Source organism: Mobula birostris, chromosome 27 (assembly GCF_030028105.1).
Source record: "Mobula birostris isolate sMobBir1 chromosome 27, sMobBir1.hap1, whole genome shotgun sequence".
Classification (NCBI taxonomy): Eukaryota; Metazoa; Chordata; class Chondrichthyes; order Myliobatiformes; family Myliobatidae; genus Mobula; species Mobula birostris.
This window is the reverse complement of record NC_092396.1, coordinates 22,995,545-23,021,592: the sequence shown is the minus strand read 5'-3', so window position 1 is coordinate 23,021,592 and position 26,048 is coordinate 22,995,545. Positions and strand designations below refer to the sequence as shown.

Here is a 26,048-nt window from a genome sequence, read left to right as displayed (position 1 = left end):
TGCAGAACAGCACCTCTGAACACACAAGCGGATGGGATCAAGCAGCAGAAGACTATGAACTGTGAACTCAGACGCCACTTTATTGGGTACAAGAACCTAATAAAATTGCCGCTGTTGTTACATGCCTCAAGGAGACCTGTGATTTTTTTTGTGAGAATGATGTAATGGTCTTTTGGAGGTCACCTGATGTAATTTTCCCACTGATGTGAGGTCACGTGATGACATGTGCACCACGGGTATATAAGGGAAGACCTCAAATGACGCAGTTTAGTTTTTAGTTTTTAGATTTCCAGCTAGAATGTACTGTGTCTCTGTTTCTGTTGCGTATTTGTTTTTATGACGCAGTTTCATTTTTAAAATGGTTGTTACGTTCTGTTGCAAGGTACAATAGTGCTGTACTGGAAGTTTTTGCTAGATGTGTTGATGTACCTTTTTCCAGCAGTATTGGAGAGTGAAGACTTTATCGAAGTACAGGACCCGAAGGATTGAGAAGAGTCGGTATCATTTGGCAGTTTAACAAAGGATCAACCTTACTGAGTCTTCGTTGAAGGAGTAGTGACCTGCATCATAGATAACTTTTGCCAAAAGAGAAAGGTAGTTCATGCAAAGGTTTGCTCTCTGGAATTTAAGGTCAGTTGTTTTAAACTGTATATTTCCTGCATCGTGAATCCTTTGGACAGAACCAACAGGAAAGTCACGTCTATGAAGAAATCCTTCTCCAGAGAAGTCTCTCCCAACTAAACGTATAAATCTGTTGGACTTTCGAATTTACCATTTTAAGAACTATATCTGACTTTACCACTTTAAGAACTGTTTTTGCATTTAGCGCTTTAAGAATCAGTGCCGAGTGACGATTTGTTGAACGGCTACATAGCGGTTAACTTCCGGTTAAGATTTTCATTTGTTTTTTTTTATTGTTTATCCCTGTTTAATAAATGTTTGGTTGTTTTTATATAACCTGTCTCGATTGATATTCATTGTTGCTGGTTACGTAACACTGTGTATTTACAAATTTAATATCATATAACATACATACATACTCACAGTACTGTGCTCAAGTCTTAGGCACTTTAGCTATATATATGTGCCTAAGACTTTTGCATAGTACTGTATATATTTACATACATTCCTTGACATAGTGTTAACTTTGCCTAAGTGTGATCACAGAAATGTATACATACATTATATACTTGTACACCAATTCAGTGTCAAATTCATTCACGTGCACATGCATCTCTCACATCTAAATATAAAACCGAAAAGCCATGAAAAGTGGCACAGTGGATTTGCAGGTAGTGCAGTTGCTTTGGAGATCCAGTGATCTAGTTCCATTCTGACCTCCTGTGCTGTATGGCGTTGGCATGTTGTCTTTGTTATGGCATATTCTGAGTTAGGGTATTTCACCAGCAACCAATCTTCAGATCTGAATGTGGATTGCAGATTGAATTTGAAACACAGCTCAGAACAATTAGACCTCAGATGCCTGCCTGTGCATGAATATGGGCTAAAGTCAGTGGAAATTAACATTCATTTTGGGAGTCTGGAGTGTGGTTGTGAAGGTGGTGTTTGAAAACTATATGCAATTCAAAGGAAGCATCGTAAATACATTGTTGTGTAATACTGGGTTGAGAGGACCTCTTCTTCCAAGAATGTCTCAAATTAAGATGCCTATTGCTGGCTTTTGTTAAATAAACACTTTTATATCCACTAGCTTCAGTGTCTCTGCTGTGATTTTGTTCACGTCACAATATTTGGGAGCTCGTTTGCAGGTAGTGCTGTTGTTTTGCAGACCCAGTGATCTAGCTCAGTTCTGATCTCTTGTGCTGTGTGTATGCAGTTTGCATGTTGTCTTTGTAACTTCATGGGTTTCTCTTGGGTGCTCTCATTGTCGACCTTTTCTGCTGGCTGTTGGGTTAATTGGGCACTGTAAATTACCCCTTGTGCTCGTGTTTGGTGGGGGACTCAATACATTTAACAGGCACATGTGAAACAACAGGAGAAATGGGATTGATGGAATCGCTCTGTAAATCAGAATAGACTCAAAGATACAAGGCCTCCTTTTAAGTCATAACGAAATACAATATCTTCAAATATTGACAATCATGGGAAGGCTTGTAACTCATAAGCAGTTGCGAATGAACACCCAAATAGAAACAAAGACCTAATCTGAAATGAACTGTGGTCAAAGGTTCATCTAACCCTAAACTGTACACAACAGCACTGACTGAGAAGTTGGAGAAGGGCAACCCTTCTGCTGAAAGTATGACAACTATTTTTTGTTAGGACATTCTAGCAAATTTTCCTGCCATTTGAAATCTGATTAGCTGCATGAAGCAGCAATTTAGAACGTTCTGGAATTCTGAAATAAAATGAAACCATGGAAATTCCACAACTTTAGTGATGTGAAATGGTGAAAATGCCAACTAGTTTAACAATACCAGCAAAAGTCCACTTCCCTCAAAAAAAATGAATTAGCTCCAGATGGCAATAAAGAAAATAACTTTGTAAAAGACAAAACAGCATACTCCAGGAGGTACATGTTGAAGATACACATACCAACAAACTCCAGCTCAATTCAATGCTTTCTGTCTTAAATTTCAGTAACAAAAATTAATTGGGAGAAGCAAAATCAATTAGGTTCTTTCCTACAATTCATTTTATCCGGCTCCAACAGGCATTGCCCTTTATTGAGATTGATTTCCTTGGTTAATATTGATAGCATCCAACGTCAGTGAAAAAGGCTGTTTACTTGTTAAATGCAAATAGCTGGGCTCAAAATTGAACATCCAAAGTAGAAAATACTAATGGATGCCATTGTATGGATAAATACACATTCTCTCATGGTCATTGGCCAGATCTTCATCGGACTACCAAGCACCTCTGGAAATTTTTCATTTTTGATGTACACCTGCTCATTAATGCAAATATCTAACCAGTCAATCATGTGGCAACAGCTCAGATGCATAAAAGCATGCAGACATGGTCAAGAGGTTCAGTTGCTGTTCAGACCAAATATCAGAATGGGGAAGAAATATGAACCAAGTGACTTTAACTGTGGAATGACTGTAGGTACCAGATAGGGTGGTTTGAGTTTCTCAGAAACTGCCAACCTCCTGAGATTTTCATGCATAACAGTGTCTGGAGTTTACAGAGGATAGTGCAAAAAACACAAAACATCCAATGAGCGGCAGTTCTGTAGGCAAAAATGCTTTGTTATTTAGGGAGGTCAGAGGAGAATAGCCAGGATGAGATTGTAAATTGGATTAGACATTGACTTTGTGGGAGAAGCCAGAATGTGGTAGTAGATGTTGCCTCTCTGACTGGAAGCCTGTGACTAGTGGAATGCCACAAGGATCAGTGCAGGGTCTATTGTTATTTGTAATCTGTATCAATGATCTGGATGATAATGTAGTTAACTGGATCAGCGAATCCGCATATGACAACAAGACTGGGGGTGTACTGGACAGTGAAGAAGGCGATCCTGGCTTCCAGTGAGATCTGTATTGGCTGGAAAAGAATGGGCGGAAAAGTGGCTGATGGAAGTAAATGCTGACAAGTGCAAGGTGTTGCACTCTGGTAGGGCCATCCAGGGTAGATCTTAAACAGTGAAGGGTAGGGCATTGAGGAGTGCGGTAAAACAAAGGGATCTGGGAATACAGGTCTATAAATCATTGAAAGTGGCGGCACAGGTAGATAGGGTCATAAAGAAAGCTTTTGACACATTGGCTTTCATAAATCTAAGTACTGAGTACAGGAGATAGGACATTACGTTGAAGTTGAATGAGACTTTGGTGAGGTCTAATTTGGAGTATTGTGCGCAGTTTAAGCCACCTATTTACAAGAAAGATATAAGTAAATAAGGATGAAAGAATCCAGAGAAAATTTACAAGGATGTTGCCAGGACTGAAGGACCTGAGCTATAAGGAAAGATTGGATAGGTTAGGACTATATTCTTTGGAATGTCGAAGATTGAGTGGAGATTTGATAGAGGTATACAAAATTCCGACGTGTATAGATAGGGAAATGCAAGCAGGCTTTCTCCACTGAGGCTGGGTTCAATTTCAACTAGTGGACATGGGGGAAGGTTGAAAGGTGAAAAGTTTAAGGGGAACAAAGGGGGAAACTTCTTCACTCAAGAGGGTCAAGAGAGTATGGAACAAGCTGCCAGTTCAAGTGGTGTATGTGAGCTTGATTTTAACATTTAAGTTTGGATAGATACATGGATGGTAGGGGTATGGAGGGCGATGGTCCCAGAAGTAGGTCAATGGGACGTGGGACGATGTAGCTTAAATGGTTTGGCACAGACTAGATGGGCTGCACGGCCTGTTTCTATGCTGTACGTTTCTATGACTGGTTCAAGCTGATGGGAAGATGACAGTAACTCAAACAACTACAGGTTACAACAGTGGTGTGCAGAAGAGCATCTCTGAATGCACAACATGTCGAAACTTGAAGTGGATGGGTTACAGCAGCAGAAGACCACAGACATACACTTAGTGGCCACTTTATTAGGTATTGGACTTATCTAATGAAGTGGCTAGTGAATGTAAATACAGCAGTAACTCATTTGGCTCCTCAAAGCTATTTCGCTGTTCATGAGATCCACGCTAATGCCTCAATGCTTTGTCCAAAATTCCGTAGGACATCTACTGATGTCAGTTTCAAATTTAGCAATTTCTCCAGAATCAACTAGCAGGCTGAAGAAATTAGTACTTTTACTACTCTGTACATGAGGAAGTGTTTCCTGCCTTAGTTCTAGGTTTTGAACTAGTGGGAAAAAAACTTACCCTACATCCTTGCAAATTCCAAGGAATTAAATATTAATTTGTGTGCTCTCACTCTGCAATTTAACCAGGAGCATACAGGTATTATCCTAACAAATCCATGCTCCAATGCTGTAACTTGTTGTACATCTTTCTAAAGGTGTGGTGCACAGTACTACAGATATGATCCAACTGGGGTATATGAGTTGTTGTTCCTCCAACCTGAGTTTAGCCTCATCATGTCAGTAGAGGAGGCCATGTATGGACATATCTGAATGGGAGTGGGAAGCAGAGTTGAAGTGGGTGGCTACTGGGAGATCCTGTCAGTTTTGGCGGACGGAGCGGAGGTGCTTGACGAAGCGGTCCCCCAATCTGCGTCGGGTTTCACCGATGTAGAGAAGACCGCACTGGGAGCACCGGATGCAATAGATGACCCCAACAGACTCACAAGTGAAGTGTTGCCTCACTTGGAAGTAAACCGTCTATACCATCATATACCGTCTAGGTAGTCTCCAGCCCCTTGGTATGAACATAGAATTCTCCAACTTCTGGTAATTCCCTCCCCCTCCCTTCCCCTATCCCTATGTCACTCTGCCCCCTCCCCCAGCTGCCTACCACCTCCCTCTTGTTTCCACCTCCTTCTACTACCCACTGTGTTTTCCCCTATTCCTTCTTCACCTTTCCTGCCTATCCCCTCCCTGCTTCCCCTCCCCCATCCCTTTATCTTTCCCCTTACTGGTTTTTCACCTGGAACCTACCAGCCTTCTCCTTCCCACCCTCCCCCCATCTTCTTTATAGGGCCTCTGCCCCTTCCCCCTGCAGTCCTGACGAAGGGTTCCAGCCTGAAATGTCCACCGACCTTTTCCACGGATGCTGCCCGACCTGCTGAGTTCCTCCAGCATGTTGTGAGTGTTGCTTTGACCCCAGCATCTGCAGAGTATTTTGTGTTTAGGATACAGCTGCTTCATCATTTTCCACACTGCTCTGTATTTTAACAGCATAGAGTTAAAATGCCTCTATGTACTTACAATAGTTACTAGCTATCACTATTTAGAAGGTGGACTGATTTCTCTCTTTTATGGACTGGAGTGGATGGTTTCACACTTGTCCAGAATGAAACCTCGTTCTGCCAGAGTCTAGTTCATTTGCTTTAACCGAATGGTATCAATTTGCAGCTCTATGATTCTATCCGCACTAATTACAATGCCAACTACCGTCATGTCAGCAGATGTTGAAAACAGATGAAGTGTAGGAGTCTTTGCACAAAATGCATGTCCACTAAAACTGAATGCAGGTGCTCAGTATCTGGTTGGTGCATAGCAAGAACTGCAATTTATCCTCAAGTAGTGGAGCCAATTAATTAGAAATGGAAAGGAGGAGTGCAGTCCACTGATGTATCCTTTGTATTTATGAGTCACGCACTGTCATCATCAGTTTCATGGTTTGCTCAATGTGACAACAGTTCTGTAACGGGAAGTGTTTATTAAGCATCCACATCTGTCATGATTTCTGCAGATGTGGTTTATGAATGCGTGAGAGTTTTCCAGAAGAAGTGTGCCAGAAAACTTCTCTGCATCGGGTTTAAAAGGATTTAAGCAACTTTGAATGGTGATAAAAGATGCTGATGATGGCCTAGCAGGTGGGGAAAGCTTTTATTTTTTCTTGATTTGTTGGTTCTTCCTGATAGGTAACAGGAGTACAACAAGCGTATAGAGGATTGTCATGCAACAGTGTAGACTCCCAGTAAGTGGGCTTTTGGATCGGCTGTGCGGCCTGCACTTCACTCTCTCCAGGAACAGCCTGGAAGCTGTGTGCCCTCAGGGAGCGGCCCTGTGGATGATCTGGTTCCTCGCTGACTTCGCCAGCTGAAGCGTTGTGGCTGACTGAAACATCGAGACAGCAGGCGGTGTGTTTGTGAATCACCGGCTGCTGTCAGAAGGTGGCCCCTGTACTCGAGCAATCTCTCTCTCTATATTGACAGAGAGCGAGAGCCATTTGGTCCTTGAGCTTGGAAAAGCAACACAGAAGATTGAAACTTCGAGTGCTAGTGTCCCCTATCGTAGTTGCAGGAGCGACCGCTCTCTCCCTTGATAGAAAGGGAGAGCCTTTCTGAGATACCGAAATGTTGGGTTATGGACCCTTGATCGAGGTCCCTTTGGGGGTTTTTGCTGTTGATCGCACAGTGGGGGGGGGGGGGTGTTTCTGCTGGCCTAAGTGAGGGGGAGAGGGACGGTTGATGCTTCTGCTTGTGCAAAGGGAGGGGGTGGGGGGGGCTTTAGGGCTTTGATGTTTCTGTCATTCATTCTATGGGGTTTCTTGTTTTGTGGATGTCTGTGAGAGTAAGAATTGCAGGTTGCATTCTGTATACATTCTCTGAACTAAAATGAACCTTCAAAGTGAGTTCAACTTGAGGATTCTATCAGCAAACATTCAGACATCAGCAATTTACCTATGGCTACTATTGGGCCATACAGATGGTCAGTACTTGGCCAAATGAAAATCTTCACAATTCCAAAGTACTGACACAGAGGCTCCACATTTGGATTTCTATTGAGTTCCATCTCTGGTCCATACCACATTATCTGTTAGGGCAGCAGTTAAGCTATGTAACATCTGTGCTCTAGGGCTAATGAGAGGAGGGAAAGCAAGAAGTCCATCTTCTCATTGCTACCTCGTAGTCTCTGCTGTAAGTGTATAAATGACAAATGCTAAAGGAAGACATTTGAGTAAAAATTTGCTGAGCATTAGTGACTTGCATAACGGAACTGACCTGTGCTCCTCTCCAGGAAACAGTAATGAAAGCGTAACACCACACAGGCCGCCATACGCGAATTGTCCTGGTTCACTTAGCAGTTGGCCAACCAACTCCAGTGGTTCTTTTCCTTCACTTAAAGTGCTCATCTTCACAGATCCCTGAGCCGTAAAGTCTTCATCAATTACCTATTCATTTTCAGCTGCTGTTGGGAGAAAAACCTGCCTTAAATAAAGTGCGAATAAGGAATAGCAGAAACAATGAAGCAATAATTCCTGACCATTCTGCAATGAAATGGCAACAGTAAATCACTCTTAATTATCGCTCTGCATAGGTAGTGCAGCACATAACACAGCTTCTATGTTGACAGCTGCTGTCTACAAAGTATTGATCACCATAAATAAAGACCACCTCAAAATGCATACTATATACTTCAAAAAAAATCAAACCCTTCCAGATTGTCATTAAATTAAATTATGGCTAACCTAACAAAAAGAATGACGTAAACTTTGATCTTAGTGCTTAAAATGTCACATGAATTCCTCAATACCAGGCTTTTAATTAGATTTTTAAGTATATAATGTTCCACAATAAAATTTTCCATCCAGTTTGAGAAACATGTACACTAACCTCTTGCATGGCAAACAAAAGAAGAGGCAGCTTCTTATAACGTTCTTCAAACTTAAGGTCACAAAACACTTGGAGTGTTGTTCATTAACTTTGCATAGTTATGACCTTCAAATTCACAGATAGGTTGCAGCTGAGTATGAAATATGATCCAACTGTAGAGAGTATTACTCAAAATGAGGCTAACAGCTCCACAACTTGATAACAAGTTGTATTAGCCTGATACCCAAATCTTTTCATTACTTATGAAAGATTTTTTAAAAAACTAAAGATGCTGCACCTCCCCTTGAGTACGATAAATTTACAAGTAATTTCTAAGAACACAATTGCTTCTTGGCTACATGAAGATGGTCTGACATTGAGAAGGGGATTACTTGGTTGATAAATCAGCTCAAATAAGCTTTGAGATTGAAAAAAGGCAGTTGACAGTATCCCTCTTGGGAAAGTTGTTAAAAATTTCTCCAACTAAACAAGAATATTCACACTTTCAAGGACACGGATTCTAGTTTGTCGGTTATAACCAAATACTAATTCCAGATTAATTCAAGGATTAAATATTGAAGATTATTAATAGAAGCCCATAGATTGTAAATATTAAGTATTTTCACTTAGGACATGCTAAAATATTTAACACCCAATTAAATACTTAGAAAAAGTATGGTCACTGCTCTAGTCTAGAAAATGCTGCAGTCAATCCGCACACAGCAAAGTTTCACAAACAGTTGTGTAAAATGAATTATTTCTCACTGGGCAGGAAAGCAATAGAATTCCTCCATTATTGAATAGTGCTACTGTGTGTGTCCTTTAACATCTGCCTAAGAATCCCCCCAGGAATTTGATTTGACAGGCACTGCCCCTTCCATCTTCCCCTGCAGTTTTTGTTTGAATATGCACTCAGTCACTGAAGTAAGCCTGAACCCACAGAGTGGTCTTCTCTCTCAGACATTGGACTAGAGCCCTGCCAAGGTGACTTTTGCATAATGTTTTGTACCAGGCCTCACTCAAGCTGATTATTATTCAATGTTAACAATTGCGAGAGATAAAGGCTATCTCCAAGCAAAAAGGTACAAATAAGAGAATCCCCAAAACATATAACTGTGCCTTCTATTTAAAAAAAAAGTTCCTTTCGCCGGTTTGGAAAGTGTAAATTCAAGATTCAAAGTACACTCATTATGCAGTAAAGAGCTGATATAACAAGCATCACAAACAAAAGAAAATCCGCAGATGTTGGAAATCCAAAGCAACACACACAGAACACTGGAGGAACTCAGCAGGCCAGGCAGAAAGACTTTTTGGCTGAGATCCTCCCCGCCACCCTCGGCCCAAAATGTCGACTGTTTACTCTTTTCCATAGATGCTGTCTGGCTTGCTGAGTTCCTCCAGCATTCGGTGTGTGATGCTAACAAGTAAGCAGGACTGGAAGGCAAGGTTTTTTTTGCTGCTCTGGCAGACATTTAATTGTATTTTTACAAAATCTATCAGTCAGCTTGCATCTGTCTATATGTTACTGTGGCATTCAACGATAGCTATTTTGGTACCTCTTCATCCAGACTCCGAGTCAACAATTGTACATGTAATTTTAATGTGAATGCAATTACATTCCGATCTTTACCATCTCCCGTCCCTATGACACACATCGCTGGAGCCACATGGAGAGGATATTGTTGGGCTCACAGAGTGCATCACTGATTACGTCAACTGCTGTGTGGACTGCAATGTTCCGACAAGAACTGTCCTTTGTTATTCAAATAACAAGCCATGGGTGACAAAGGACATTAAGGACATCCTGAACGCTAAAAAGAGGGCGTTTAGAGATGGAAATAGGGAGGAGCTGAGGGCAATACAGAGTGACCTGAAAGCCAGGATGAGGGAGGCTAAAGACAGGTACAGGAGGAAGTTTGAGTGGAAACTCCAGCAGAACAACATGAGAGCGGTCTGGAGGGGGTTGAGGACCACCACTGGATTCCGGCAAACTAGCAACAGAGGAGCTGAAGGCAGTGTGGACAGGGCCAATGAACTTAACCTGTTCTTTAACAGATTTGACATTGTGGCCCCTGCCCATCCCCCACATGAGCCATCTGTTGTCGGACCCCAACCAACACATATTCCACTCTCCCCTCCTACCCCTCCTCACAGTCCTCCCCACCCTGCTCTTATGACTATACCCCTTCCCCACACAAAACCACCACGGTGGGCTTCACAGCTGAACAGGTGAGAAGACAGCTGAAACGTCTCAACCCAAGCAAGGCTGCAGGACTGGATGGTGTCAGTACCAGCGTGCTCAAAGCCTGTGCCCCTCAGCTATGTGGAGTACTTCACCATGTATTCAACCTAAGCCTGAGGCTCCGGAGGGTTCCTGTACTGTGGAAGACGTCCTGCCTCGTCCCTGTGCCGAAGACGCTGCGCCCCAGCGGCCTCAATGACTACAGACCGGTGGCATTGACCTCCCACATCATGAAGACCCTGGACAGACTTGTTCTGGAGCTGCTCCGGCCTATGGTCAGGCCACACTTAGATCCCCTCCAGTTCGCCTACCAGCCCCGACTAGGAGTTGAGGATGCCATCATTTACCTGCCGAACCGTGTCTATGCCCACCTGGACAAGCCAGCGAGCACTGTGAGGGTCATGTTTTTTGACTTCTCCAGTGCGTTCAACACCATCTGCCCTGCTCTGCTGGGAGAGAAGCTGACAGCGATGCAGGTGGATGCTTCCCTAGTGTCATGGATTCTTGATTTCCTGACTGGCAGACCACAGTACGTGTGTTTGCAACACTGTGTGTCCGACAGTGATCAGCAGCACTGGGGCTCCACAGGGGACTGCCTTGTCTCCCTTTCTCTTCACCATTTACACCTCAGACTTCAACTACTGCACAGAGTCTTGTCATCTTCAGAAGTTTTCGGATGACTCTGCCATAGTTGGATGCATTAGCAAGGGAGATGAGGCTGAGTACAGGACTATGGTAGGAAACTTTGTCACATGGTGTGAGCAGAATTATCTGCAGCTTAATGTGAAAAAGACTAAGGAGCTGGTGGTAGACCTGATGAGAGCTGAGGTACCGGTGGCCCCTGTTTCCATCCAGGGGGTCAGTGTGGACATGGTGGAGGATTACAAATACCTGGGGATACGAATTGACAATAAACTGGACTGGTCAAAGAACACTGAGGCTGTCTACAAGAAGGGTCAGAGCCGTCTCTATTTCCTGAGGAGACTGAGGTCCTTTAACATCTGCCGGACGATGCTGAGGATGTTCTTCGAGTCTGTGGTGGCCAGTGCTATCATGTTTGCTGTTGTGTGCTGGGGCAGCAGGTTGAGGGTAGCAGACACCAACAGAATCAACAAACTCATTCGTAAGGCCAGTGATGTTGTGGGGATGGAACTGGACTCTCTCACGGTGGTGTCTGAAAAGAGGATGCTGTCTAAGTTGCATGCCATCTTGGACAATGTCTCCCATCCACTAAATAATGTACTGGGTGGGCACAGGAGTACATTCAGCCAGAGACTCATTCCACCGAGATGCAACACAGAGCGTCATAGGAAGTAATTCCTGCCTGTGGCCATCAAACTTTACAACTCCTCCCTTGGAGGGTCAGACACCCTGAGCATTTTAATAGGCTGGTCCTGGACTTATTTCATAATTTACTGGCATAATTTACACATTACTATTTAACTATTTATGGTTTTATTACTATTTATTATTTATGGTGCGACTGTAATGAAAACCAATTTCCCCCGGGATCAATAAAGTATGACTATGACTGTCTGAATTGCTCCAAAATCAATACATATGCATCTATTGCTCCTAAACAACTCTATTGCAAGCTTCACCTTGCTATGCAAGACAATGCTTTTATTAATGTATTAACCCAGCAGCATTGTGCAGTAATCCAATAGGAGCTAAGCTATTCCTCTGTACCCGCTCACTATTACTCAGACCTCAAGATCACCTCAAGTCAATGCCCCACAGGGCACATTTTACCAGTGGGCTTATTGTTCCTCTAATTACACAATAGGGATCTTGAATCCTTAATGTTTATCTCTTTAACAAAGTAGCTGCAGCTGAAAGCCTCAAACCTACAGTATTTTACAAAAAATATTCACTCCCACCCCTGCAAGTTTTAATGTTTTACAACATTGAATCACAGTGGATTTAATTTGGCTTTTTTTGACACTGATCAACAGAAAAGGACTCTTTAGTGTCAAAGTGAAAACAGATCTTTATAAAGTGATCTAAATTAATTACAAATATAAAATACAAAATAATTGATTGTATAAGTATTCACACCCTTTAATACGACACACCAAATCATCACTGGTGCAGCCAATTGGTTTTAGAAGTCACATAATTAGTTAAATTGAGATCTGTTTTTGGAGACCTGTGTGCAGTCAAGGTGTTTCAATGGGATTTAGAATGTATGTCTAGTGCACATTCTGGAGCAGAAGGTGGCGGTAATGCACCATTAAGCTGGATGCCAACCGCCATAAAACAAGATACAGACAGACAGACAAGGTGTTTCAATTGATTGTAGTAAAAATACACCTGCATCTGGAAGGCCCAACTGCTGGTGAGTCAGTATCCTGGCAAAAACTACACCATGAAGACAAAAGAACTCCATGAAAAGATTTTTGAAAAGCACAAGTCGGTAGATGGATACAAGAAAATTTCCAAGTCACTGAATATCCCGTGGAGTACAGTAAAGTCAATCATCAAGAAATAGAAAGAATATGGTACAACTGTAAATCTGCCTAGAGCAGGCTGTCCTCAAAAACTGAGTGACCATACAAGGGGACTAGTGAGAGAGGCCACCAAGAGACCTATGACAACTCGGGAAGAGTTCCAAGCTTCAGTGGCTGAGATGGGAGAGACTGCGCATACAACAACTGTTGTCCGGGTGCTTCACCAGTCACAGCTTTATAGGAGAGTGGCAAAGAGAAAACAACCGTTGAGGAAAAAAAACTCACATGAAATCTTGACTAGGTTTTGCCAAAAGGCATGTGGGAGACTCTGAAGTCAGCTGGAAGAAGGTTCTATGGTCTGATGAAACCAAAATTGAGCTTTTTGGCCATCAGACTAAATGCTGTTTGGCATAAGCCAAACGACACACATCATCAAAAACACACCATCCCTACCGTGAAGCATGGTGGTGGCTGCATCATGCTGTGGGGATGCTTCACTGCAGCAGGCCCTGGAAGGCTTGTGAAGGTAGGGGGTAAAATAAATGCAGCAAAATCCTGGAGGAAAACCTGATGCAGTCTACAAGAGAACTGTGACCTGGGAGAAGATTTGTTTTCCAGCAAGACAATGACCCCAAGCATAAAGCCAAAACTACATGGGAATGGCTTAAAAACAACAAAGTTAATGTCCTGGAATGCCCAAGTCAAAGTCCAGACCTCAATCCAATTGAGAATTTGTGGCTGTAGTTGAAAAGGGCTGTTCATTTACGATCCCCAACTTAAACTGGCTGAAGAGATAGATATAGTCAGAGATGTTTATTATAAGACAACACAGTGGTGGATCAGCTAGTGTCACTGCCTCACCACTGCAAGGGACCCAGATATGATCTTGACATTGGGCACCTTCTGTAATTTCATTCTGTGACTAAGCAAACTTCCACTAGGCACGCCATTTTCCCCTGGTGTCAGAGGACAGGGGACATACTGTAAATGACCACTTAAAGATCAAAGGTTAGAAGAAGCGCACGTGTTTGATGGCAGCAGGGGTGCAAAGAAATAAGGAGGGGGTTCTGCTCCCTGACATTGACCTGAGGGGCCGAATGGCTTCCTTACGCCTGAGAGAGTATATGTCTGCGCAGTGAAAGTAACGGATATACTGGAGGCAAGCTTCACTCAAGACGAACTGGAGTTAGTGGTGTGACAGGGGTTTTTCTGAGGAAAGCGGGTCCCGGGCAGGGTGTACTTTTGCCCCGTGGAGTAAATGGTACCAAATGTTGCCCGGCTGAGCTTCCGGTATGAAGGCGCTTTTACGGAGGGAAGGACCGGGTGGGGAGCCTCCTCGGCCTGAGCTGCGGCCCGCGGCGGGGACTCGGACCGCCGGCGCCCTCTCTTACCTGCGCGGGGCCTCGGGTCGGCTTCCACCCTCACGCGGCGCCGCTTGCCAGGCGCGGAAGCGCGCCTCCCGTGCCCGTGCCCGTGCCCGAGCGTGACGATGAGAAGTTGCACTTCGGTAGCGCCTGTCTTTTCCCGACGGCGCCTGACGTCGCAAGCATACTTCGGCGGAAATGGAGTGGGGGTGGGGGTTGGTTTGCGTGGAAAAGAATTAGGTAGAATATCACTGGCCTATCTCGTGAAAATTGTTCTGTTGTGGCAGCAGTGTATTGCAATACATAGTAATAAAAAACTGTAAACTAAAATAGCAAGTATATGGAAGTGCAGAAAGAGAGCCAAAAAGGTAGTGAGGTAGTGTTCACGGGTTCATTGTCCTTTCAGAAATCTGACGGCAGAGGGGAAGAAGCTGTACCTGAAACATTGAGTGTGTGCCTTCAGGCTCCTGTACCTCCTTCCTGATGGTAGCAATGGCAAGAGGGCATGTCCTGGGTGATGGGGGTCCGTAATGACAGATGCCGCCTTTTTGAGTCATGGCCTTTTGAGGGTGTCCTGGGTGCTGGAGAGGCTAGTTCCCATGATGGAGCTGGTAGAGTTTACAACTTTCTGAAGTGTTTTTTTTATTCTGTTCAGTGGCCCCTCCATGCCAGATGGTGATAAAACCAGTTAGAATGCTCTCCGTGGTATATTGGTAGAAATTTGCCTGAGTCTTTGGTGACAATCCAATATTACTCAAACTCCTAATGAAGTACAGCCGTTTTCATGCCTTCTTTGAAACTGCATCAATAGGTTGGGCCCAGGATAGATCCCCAGAGATGTTGACACCCAGGAACTTGAAGCTGCTCACCCCTTCCACTTCTAATCCCATAATGATGACTGGTGTGTGTTCCCTTGACTTCCCTTTCCTGAAGTCCACAATCAATTCCTTGGTCTTACTGACATTGACAGCAAGGTGGTTGTGGCGATACCACTCAACCAGATGATCTCTTTCGTTCCAGTACACCACCTCATCACCATCTGAAATTCTGCCAACAGTAGTTGTGTAACCTTTGTCATGTTGGAATGCATAGTGAGATCCCATATTTGCAAAGGCACATTAATGTTGGATATGGTGTGTTTGTTCCAAGGTGCTGATGGATCTCAGCTTCTGTGAAGTTCTCCAATACATCTGTGAAGAAACTCATCAATTCTAAGCCAAGAAGAACCAGGACCTGTTTGTTCTGAGATATTACCTAGTCACAACTGTAAGGTATTTGTGGATTGGATATCATTCCTCAAGGGTTTAAAAAAAAAAGCCCTCAGACCCCTGACCACCAAGGTCCACCAGAGGATCTGTTTTATCATTGTGTCAGCACTTTATTTCCTCAGTATTTCTCACCACAATGCTGATCCTTATCTTCTGCAAGCTTTCTTAGGACTGGAGACACAAGAGCCTGCAGATGCCAGAATCTGGAGCAAAATATAATCTGCTGGAAGAACTCAGTGGGTCAAGCTGTCTCTGTGGGAGTACAAGGACAGTCGATGTTACAGATTGAGACCCTGCATGAGTTCTTCCATCAGTCTACTTTTTGGTCCTCAAGAGTGGAGTTTCAGAATTGATAAAAAGCTATTCAACTTATGACCTCACCCCATCCTCTCACCACCCCACCAGAGAGAGGGTTCCCCTTGTCCTCACCTACCACCCCACAAGCTTCCGCGTCCAACACATAATTCTCCGTAACCTTCACCAGCTCTAAAGGGATCCCACCACCAAGTACATCTTTCCCTCCCCTCCAGTTTCTCTTTCTGCAGGGATCGCTCCCTACACGAATCTCTTATCCATTCATCCCTCCCCACTGATCTCTCTCCTGGCAGTTATCCTTGCAAGCGGAACAAGTACTAAACCTGCCCCTGCACCTCCTCCCTCATTCAAAGCCCTAAACAGTCCTTCCAAGTGAGGCAACACTTCGCCTGTGAGTCTGTTGGGGTCATATACTGTGTCCAGTGCTCCCGGTGTGGCCTCCTGTATATCGGTGAGACCCTATGCAGATTGGGAGACCACTTTGCCGAGCACCTACGCACCATCCGCCAGTAAAAGCAGGAACTCCCAGCGGCCACCCATTTTAATTCCACTTCCCATTTCCATTCTGACATGTCAGTCTGTGGCCTCCTCTACTGTCACAATGAGGCCACACTCAGGTTGGAGGAGCAACACCTTATATTCCGTCTTGGTAGCCTCCAACCTGATGGCATGAACATTGATTTCTTGAACTTCTGGTAATGCTCCCTCTTTACCTTTCTCCATTCCCTTTTCCCTCTCTCACCTTATCTCCTTACCTGCCCATCCCCTCCCTCTGGTGCTCCTCCCCCTCTTCTTTCTTCCATGGCTTTCTAATCCTCTCCTATCAGTTTCCCCCTTCTCCAGCCTGAATCTCTTTCACCAATCAACTTACCAGCTCTTTACCCTTCCCTTCCCAGTTTTACCTTGTGTTTCTCCCTTCTCTCCCCCTACCCTCTAACTCACTTTTTTTCCAGTCCTGATGAAGGGTTTTGGCCCGAAACGTCGACTGTACTCTTTTCTATAGGTGCTGCCTGGCCTGCTGAGTTCCTCCAGCATTTTGTGCGTGTTGCTCAACTTATGGTGACCCAATCTCATTAAGCAAGTGTTTGGGCACACTTGCATGTTGCACCATTGGCAAGTCGTCATTAACAGAAGCACATTGGAGCCTTGCACATAGAGGACCACAAGGCAAAGGTCCTGTACCAACCTGCCCCTGCTCTACAACATCATCCTCTTAAAATAATGATTCACAATGAAATCCTGGGAAATGCAGATCACTTCACGTGTCTGGGGCGCCTCCACTCAATGAAGACAGACATTGATGATGAAATTCATTATCTCATTCAATGTGCATGGTTCATTATTTAAAATGGAAATTGTTACAGGTACTCGTATCCTTTTTCAGGGACCATTAACACCAATTTTGCAGTGTGTGACCTGCTCACAGTCTCTCTCGCTTTCTTCAGCCTCCTCCTCTTCTTGCGCCCATCACCCCTTTACTATGGCGTAGGCTGCCAGCGGCAGCTCGTTGAAATCCTCCGTTCTGGGGCAAAGGTTGATCAGCTCAGTGGCTTCAGCTTTCACCACATGACTTCAAACATCTTCTAGGCGAAGGTACTTCCTCTCCCAGGGATGAGGTCTTTGGACCTTCCGTTGGCATTTCTGTAGCTCTGGGTTTTTACGGGATGGGGTTACTTCTCCTTTCACAGCCAGGCCTCAGGCATGCCTGCAGCAGAGTTCCTCAGCCTCTGATCATCCATACTTGCAAAAAATTGAAGTAATCCAAAAAAAAAAATTTTCAAAAATTGTGGTGAATTATCGTCACCGCAAACAGTGAAGGGGCGAGTGATAGCAAGACAAATTTGGGGGATGAGCCAAGATGGTGTGTTGCAGAATCATTGCAGATGGAGTTCTGATGCTCTGGGTGCTGAGAGGAGAAGTTAAGGTCTGGTCAGAGAAGTTCCGATGCTTTTTCAACTGGACCGGGTGCGAGGTTGGATCATTCTGGGTACTGAGCTGATCTGAGGAGCTAGAGAGCAGCTTCAGGCTGGACAATGTAATTTGGGCTGGAAGCGAGTCGCTGGGTTGCATGGCCGAGGCCTAGTACCAGGTACAATATGCTGTTTAGACCATTGAAACGCCGGCCCATAGCGTAGGCGAAGGCTTGCTCTCTGTGATCTTCACTCCACTCTCCAGTGCGCCGGAGCCTTCCACTGTTCTGTCGTTGGGGCAATTTAAATGCTGGCCCAGATAGACTGAAAAGACAGGGTGTCGATCGGGATGAGAGCTGATTTTGCTCGTTCTCCGCCATGGTTGTCTCCATGGCGCTGAGGCTATGAAGACTGCCCTGGCTGCTGTACTCCATGCCCGAAAATATGATGAACAGATGAGCAAGGCTTTGGGCCTACTTTGGGCTTTGGATCTGAGGACTTATATGTGGTTCAGAATGATGTTGTTTGCATGATCTGTATTTTTTTTCTTTCTCTTGTGCATCGAGTGTTGGCCTTTTATTTTTATTCTTTTTCTTTGGGCACAGAGCTCAGAAAAAAGCGACGCAACAGACTTTTAACATTGTAAACCACTGAGTTGTTTGTTATGTCTTCCCTCTCGCTGTGAAATGGAGACATCTCTTTCTCCCTTATTGAGGTGGGAGGAGATAGAGAGAGAGAGAGCGTGCGAGCGAGCCTGTGGTATGTCGAATACTGGGTGAATGAGTAGTCTTTAGAGTACTGCAAGTCTGTGTCTTTGCTGTTGCTTTGCTGCACGCTTGAATGCTCGGTGGTGGGGGCCAATGCTTTTTTTGCTGGTGGGGGACAAGGGGGATTGTTGCTTGCTGCCGCTTAATGTGCGGGAGGGATGGAAGCTGGGGGGGTGGATTTTGGGGTTCTAACATTTAACTGTCATTCATTCTTTGGGGGCACTCCTCTGTTTTTCGTGGATGGTTGCGAAGAAAAAGCATTTCAGGATGTATATTGTGTATATTTCTCTGACATTAAATGTTCCTTTGGAACCTTTTCCTTTAATTGGGTTCTTTCAGATTTCTTGGTTTGTGGCTACCTGCAAGCAAGCAAATCTCAAGGTTGTATGATTTCTACATTCTTTGATAATAAATTAATCTTGAATCTTGAAAATATCAACACTTCAAAAGATGTAAATGGGTAATTAAGCTGATATTCTATATTTTAAGATATCTAAGCACTCCCTGTACTATAAGTGTATATAACATAGTAAAGGATGAGAGTGTTGAATATGGCCACCGAGATGTAGCCATAGCAGAGATGTGGACGTGTTCTGCAGCATTAATTAGATTTTTGATCCTTCAGTGCAGTTTCCAGCATTTGACAAAATACAAAGAACACAGGCACTACAGTTTTTATCATTTAAAGAGGAAGGGGCTTTTGGTACTGGATCAAGATACACTTTGAAGAATTTTCTGAAAATTATAATGATACACAAGTGGAGCACCTGAAAACTATCAAAGTTGGATTAAACCATATTAACATTCATGCCCTTCTTTGAACCACATTGGCATGGTTCCGTCAAAAGGCATAGAGAACGATCAAATGCACACACGACTCTTCATCATTTTCAAAGGATTTAACAACAAGCAAATCAATACTTCCTGCTATTGTAATAAATATTTCATTCAGCTTATTCAAAAAAAAGTAGAAAATTGGAATTTAAGTTGCCATACATAAACTGTAACTTAAATAACATGGAAACACAAGAGAATACAGATTCTGTCATCCAGAACAAGGAACAGTGCTGGAGGAAATTGGTGGCTAGGACAGTGTTTGTGGAGTGAAAGGAATGGCCAGTGTTTTGGGTCAGGATTGAGAGTGTGGAGGGAGAATAGTCAGTATGAAAGGCTGTATGGAAGAGGGGCAAGGTTGCCTCCTCCTCTCCTCTTTATACTGGCTGTCCGTCATCTACGTGCTCAGTCCTGATGCAGGATCTCAACCTGAAACATCAACCTGCATTAGGTGTTTCACTTCCGTTGACGGATCTGCGATAAGCCATTTTTTTCAGTTTGCAAAATGTTTGGTGCTTCAGTCAGCAAAAGTCCACCCCAAAACCATTCCAAGTACATTAAACATAGGAGGCTGAGAGGAGATCTGAGGTTTATAAGATGGTCAGTTGGTATAGATGGACTAGACAGCCTAGAATCTTTTTCCCAGGGTTAAAATGTCTAATATTAGAGGACATGCATTTAAGGGGAGAGGGGGTTAAGTTCAGAGGAGATTTGTGAGGTAAGTTACTACATGGAGAGAGCTGGGTGCTGGCAGGCATACCCCGGCAGGTACCTCTCAGTCTCCACTCAGCTAACAGGAATCACCTGCTACTCATCACCTGTAACCTATTTTAACCCAGCTCTCATCCACAGCCCTTGTTTGCCTATCCAACCAGCCAGCCTCAACCAGTTGCTCCTAGCCTTCAGTTGCCTTATTTCCTTGTTGTGTTAAGTATCTGTTCGCTTTTGTTTCAAGACCCCTCATGACTTGTCATTTTGGATTTTTTAAAATTAAAGTTGTTGCTCATTGCTAGATCACATCCTCTGCTCTGCACCTGGGTCAAGCCTTCTCTACGTTTCCTAACAGGTTGGGATCGACACAGCAGAGTTCACTTGCCTCAACGAAGTTGTCCTTGAACATGAGCGCAAGATTCAGCAGGAAACCATTGACCATCTGCTCACCACTCTCAACCAACTCTCCATCTTGATTCAGCCACCCCATGCCAGTCAACCTCCTCCCTTGGAGCCGCGGATTCCAGTGCCCGAATGCTTCAATGGATCCCCAGTCGGATGCTGCAACTTCCTGTCGCAATGTGTCTTACACTTCGAGCTCTGGCCACCTCTGTTACTGACGGAGCCAAGATGACTTGCATCGTTTCTCTCCTGGCTGGGCAAGCTCTGACCTGGGTCGCTGCTGACTGGGACAATTAAACCACCATTTGGAATAAATATGAGGGATTCATTGCTGACATGTGTTGAGATTTGGATCATCTGGGAAGTGGAAGTGGAGGCAGTGGATACTTTGCCTGTGTCAAGGCTGACGCTCAGTGCTGGATTGCACCATGGAATTCAGGACTCTCAAGGTAGAATGCCACTAGAATGTGGAAATGCTGCTGGGGCCATTACCACCGTGGCCTCTCGGAGTACTTGAAAGACGAGGTGTCTGCCTGGGAAATGCCCGCTGACCTCAAAAGCCACATCGCTCTGGTCCTCTGAATTGACTAGCGTCTCATGGAATGGTGCTCTAGATCATCAGTCAGAATGCTAGTTCAATTCCCAGAAATGTTTCAGGCTACTGGACCCTCCACAGCAATGCCATCAGAACCAATGCAGTTTATGGAGAGCTCCCTTAGCTCCAGAAGCTTGAGTATCGGTGGAGAAACAATGTGTGTGCTTACTGTGGAGTCACTAATCACCCATGCATCAAAAGCCCGCTGCGTCTGGGAAATCAGTACCATCAGGTAGAGACAAGGGGTCTTCTATCTGGTAAGCTTCCGCCAGCTTCTCATTTAGTAGGAATTTAGAAGGATGAGAGGGGATCTGATTGAAACATATAAGATTATTAAGGGATTGCACACGCTGGAGGCAGGAAGCATGTTCCCGCTGATGGGCGAGTCCAGAACCAGAGGCCACAGTTTAAGAATAAGGGGTAGGCCATTTAGAATGGAGTTGAGGAAAAACTTTTTCACCCAGAGAGTGGTGGATATGTGGAATGCTCTGCCCCAGAAGGCAGTGGAGGCCAAGTCTCTGGATGCTTTCAAGAAAGAGATGGATAGAGCTCTTAAAGATAGCAGAATCAAAGGTTATGGGGATAAGGCAGGAACTGGATACTGATTGTGGATGATCAGCCATGATCACAGTGAATGGAGGTGATGGATTAAAGGGCCGAATGGCCTACTCCTGCACCTGTTGTCTATTACCATTCCAGTACCATAGCCTGAATCACTCTCTCTGTCCTCCTCCACACTCTAACAGCTTTACACACACCAGAGGCTCTGGCAGATTCTAGCAACTTTCTGGACTGGGCTCTGTGTGTGCAGCTCGGACTCCCTGCCGAGCCTATCTTTCACCTCTTCTGCATTGCAGCTATCAATGGGCGTCCCTTTGCATCTCTGATAGTCAGAAAGCACACACACGGCCTGTGCACATGAACATTGGAGAGCACAGTGGGTCCATCCAATTCCTCCTCACCCAAAGCATGTCATTTGATTGCCTGTAAGCCTCAGTCTTAATCAATATATCAACCACAGACTTTCCCAGTGCATTGGGTGCCAGCCATGGAAGCAGTGTCCTGTCAGGCCTGCACAGGCAAGCCCTTCCCTGTCTCCACCCAGCTAACAGGTCTCCTGTCGCTTCTTTCAAACTCATCACCTGCAGCCTATTTAAACCCCGCTCTCGTCCACAGCCCTTGTTCACCCATCCAACCAACTGGCCTCAACCAGTCGCTCCTAGCCTTCAGTATCTGTTCATCGCCCCTCGAGGCTTGTCATTTTGCAGTCTGTGATGAAAGTTATTGCTCACCGCTAGATTGTCTCCTCCACTCTGCATTTGAGTCAAGCTTCTTCCACGTTTCCTGACAGGTGCGTGGAATGACCTGTCTGGGATGCCGGTGGAGGCAAATACAGTAGAGGTGTTTGGGACTTTTAGATAGACACAAAATATGCATGAAATGAGCATATTTGGGCATCATATACACACAAGGGATAGGTGTAGTGGCCATTTAATTCATTTGGCACAACATTTCAGCCAAAGGATTTGTCCTGTGCTGCAACGTTCTATGTTCAATGAGCAAAGCACCTTGGATTAACAAGTTAATTCTAAATAGAGTGATCTGATGTCAACCGTTTCTCTCATCTTCCGGTAAAGTCTTCTGTACTGAATTCTTATTAATCTCTCACCCCTGAGCTATTCTACTCAAATAAAACAGATAATGCTGGAACCATTCAGCAGGTCAAGCCATGGAGTTGATGTTTCAGGTAGAAGATCTTCAGGGAGATTTGGGCAAAAAGAGAAAACAGTTAATTTTGTGGGAGTTTTAGGTAGAACAAAGGGAATATCTGCTGAAGGTTAAAGCCAAGGTTGCCATGGCAATAAATTGCAGATGAAGTCACCTGGTTGACAGGTTCATAAAAAGAATTAAGGAGGAAGAACATGAACAAAGGAGCATAAAAGCTTTGAAAGGAGATAGATAGAGTGAGAGAAAGAGGAAGGCAATAAAATGCAAAAGGTACACAAAACAGAACGGTAGGAAATCTGTCTTTCTCATCTAAAACATTGGCTAATTTTAGTTTGAATCCAGATTGAATCTTGCTGAGGTGCGTGGAAAGATGGCACCAGTGGTTTTTGCAGACCCAGGCGACTTCTTCCAGTTCATCCATGAAACAGTTTATTCTTTTTCTCTTAGGTCTATCCTTTCCTTTCAAGACGGTTGGGGTTCTGTTGGAGTCCATGATCTATAGTTCAAACTATGGCTCTTTGCAAACGGTGGGTTTCCGGACTGCCTGTGCAGCTTAACACTTTGCTATCTCCAGGAACGGCCTTGAGGACCTGTGCCCTCGGGGAGTGGCCCCGTGGACGACCTGGTTCCTCGCTGATTTCACTGAGGGGCTGCAACAAGAAGGCAGTGTGTTTGCTACTCACCCAGCTGCTGTCAGAAGGCAGCTCCCTGTACTCAAGTGATCTCTTTCTTCCTCTTTTGATGGAGGGTGAGAGTCTGTTGGGCCTCAAGACCTGGGGCTTGGAGAACAAACGCGGAAGATTGTAACATCGGGACAGTGGATTGATGGTCTCTGCTGTCGTTGTTGCAGGAGCAATCTCTCTCCCCCTCGATGGAGAGAAAGCCTGTCTGAGATACCAAAGTGCTGGGTTGTGGACTAGTTTCAATGGACTCTGGATCAAGGTCTCTTTGGGGGCTTTTGCTGTTGCTTGCATGGTGGAGGTGGGGGGTGTCAGTCTTTCTGTTGGCATGAGTGGGGGAGGCTTCGTTGTTTTTTTCATTCATTCTATGCCGATTCTTGTTTTGTGGATGGCTATGAAGAGTACGAATTTCAGGTTGTATGCTGTGTATGTTCTCTTATATTAAATAAACCTTTGAATCTGTGGCAGAAAAAAAATCCCAATATCTTATGAGTTCTCTCATAAATCATCCAAAAATCACAATTTTACATCAGTACAGCAGAACAGCATTTATTGTGCAGTATGGTTAGCCACACGTTCCTTCTGTCAATGATAAACTTGCCTATAAATGGAGAACATGGGCTGCTCGAGATAATTACAGTGCTGCATTGGCTCCTAAGAATAGGAATCATCTTCCATACAACTGGTCTGTAGCAATAGTGAAGATCCTTCCTTTTAAACAAAGAAAGGCTGACCTTTGGGAAGATTGGAATTGGGACAAAAATTCTGTGTTGCAGATAGAAAGCTGTAGCTTTTTAGTTTTAGCGAAGTGTGAGATTTGGAGCAACATCTGTTTATTTTGGGTGTACTGTTGACAATGAATTGACATGTCTCCAGTCACATCGATATCATTAAATCAGCAAAAACAGTGTGTTGTAAAAGTAAGATGTTCTGCCAAGCATTGTGCAATCAGACCGGCCTATTTGTGGTAACTAAAATGTCGACTTGAGGCTTCATTGCATGATACATTAAACCCAAGAATATTAAATTTCAATACTTTTTTTCTTCTCAATTACATCAGTAAATTGGAGTCCTTGATTAGTGGCACTCATTTCTGAATATAATAATTATTTTGCCTGTGTAGTATTTCTTTGTGCTTTCAATGTTAGGCCTTACTAGTGAACCAGTATGCAGAGTATACCGGTTAGCAAGAGGTATCTGGAACTGAGCTGTTCTGAGGATGTATCTGTAAGTGGGGTAGTCAGAAATGGGAAGTGCAGGAGATCTTTGGTTGCAGCTGCCCCAGACATGGGATTTTACAGTTGTGCTGCTTTAGGGTGAAGGGTATCCATGCTTTGCTGGTAATTAGCACCAGCATCCTTGAGTTGTCTGAACTGGACTGTATGTGGCTCAGCAAATGTATCCCTGGATTCTGTTAACAGTGGAGTGAGGCAAGGGCAAGGTTATGAAATTTCAACAATAGAGGGGAGACATTTAGCAGATGTTCTTTCCAAATTTCTAGCAGATCTACATATGAAGAACGTTGTCCTTAAATAGAAGTCTAATTACAACTGTAGAGTATCAAACCATGTGCAGTAATATGTAAAAGACATATAACTTTGTGTATTACATATAACACTGCTCAAAATATGTAACATATAAAACACTGCTCAATATTGAATGCCACTGAATAATAATGTATTGTAATTTTTCCATCTGTTCGTGCAATCCTGTCTTGTATCATGCAGAATAATGTGGCAGAAAATATCACTGTTGTAAAGTACAATGATATAGATGGGAAAATATTGTTGTGCATGTTGTTTATAGATACATAGACTGATTGTATGCAATACTTAGGCTTTTTTTTAATACAATAGTTCCCTAACTATTTTTTCATGTTACAGAAAGTTGTGTTGTAGGTAATTGGACTCAGAAGTGATTTGTACAGAGGTGCTTCATATAACACAATAATTATTTGTATATAATACCTATAAAGCAGAGACAAGAGCTTTTATATAATTATGTTATACTAAATTGACTTTAATTTTGCCTGCAGATTGTTGATGGTTCTTTTAAATATGTAACATGGCAAAGAACTTGGGGCCTTTAGCAGCTCGCATCTCTAACTCACTTAGTGTCAAGGGACTGCATATTCATTGTAACAATTGTCATAGCAAAGCTGAATGAGAAACGTTGACAGAAAAGAACCGTCCCGATGACAGGATGTTGGTTTTTGTACAGGAAATGTGAATGCAAGACGTTTAAAAAATATTAATAACAATAGAGTTGCAATATACTTATATTACATAGTGATGCTGTAGAAAGTACATCAAGTTACAGTTCTGCACACGATACAGAAACATGCCCAAACAAAATACAGAGAGCAGTTCAGCATTTAATACCCTAGCTCAGATTATACAGAGTATGTGAACAAAGCTATCCAGTGGTGCAAACTGACTGAGGTTCTGGATGTTTAAGTAATCACTGGTAAACATTTACCACAGAATTAACTATTAAACGATGAAGAATCCGTGTTTTAATTACGAAGAGAGATGTTTTCTTTCCAGAAAATGGTGTTCACCTGGTTATCATCATTATTACGTGCTGTGTCGTATGACATCATCATAAAACCATTAGACCAAAAGATACAGGAGCAAAATTAGTCCATTTGACCCCCCG

The 26,048-nt window shown here is 43.8% G+C and overlaps 1 protein-coding gene and 1 long non-coding RNA gene across 4 annotated transcripts in view; one reads left to right on the top strand and one right to left on the bottom strand.

Annotated features, from left to right (window-relative positions):
• The window catches only part of tmco4 (transmembrane and coiled-coil domains 4), a 109,619-nt gene extending 95,257 nt beyond the window's left edge, over positions 1 to 14,362 (bottom strand). The window contains exons 1-2 of the mRNA XM_072245257.1: positions 14,208 to 14,362; positions 7,534 to 7,720 (exon numbers count right to left, since the gene is read on the bottom strand). Coding sequence (XP_072101358.1) covers positions 7,534 to 7,664 — 131 coding nt within the window. The 5' untranslated portion in view covers positions 7,665 to 7,720; positions 14,208 to 14,362. The remainder of the gene's footprint in view (positions 1 to 7,533; positions 7,721 to 14,207) is intronic.
• LOC140188710 (uncharacterized) lies at positions 13,755 to 26,003 on the top strand. Of its 3 annotated transcripts, XR_011883362.1 has the most exons (5): positions 13,755 to 13,824; positions 15,330 to 17,356; positions 18,780 to 18,821; positions 20,341 to 21,239; positions 23,158 to 26,003. It is a non-coding gene; the product is annotated as an uncharacterized lncRNA (long non-coding RNA). The 3 variants fall into 3 exon arrangements; XR_011883361.1 differs by having other exon boundaries at positions 15,330 to 17,133; positions 20,341 to 26,003; XR_011883360.1 differs by having other exon boundaries at positions 20,341 to 26,003.
• The last annotated feature ends 45 nt before the right edge of the window (positions 26,004 to 26,048 follow it).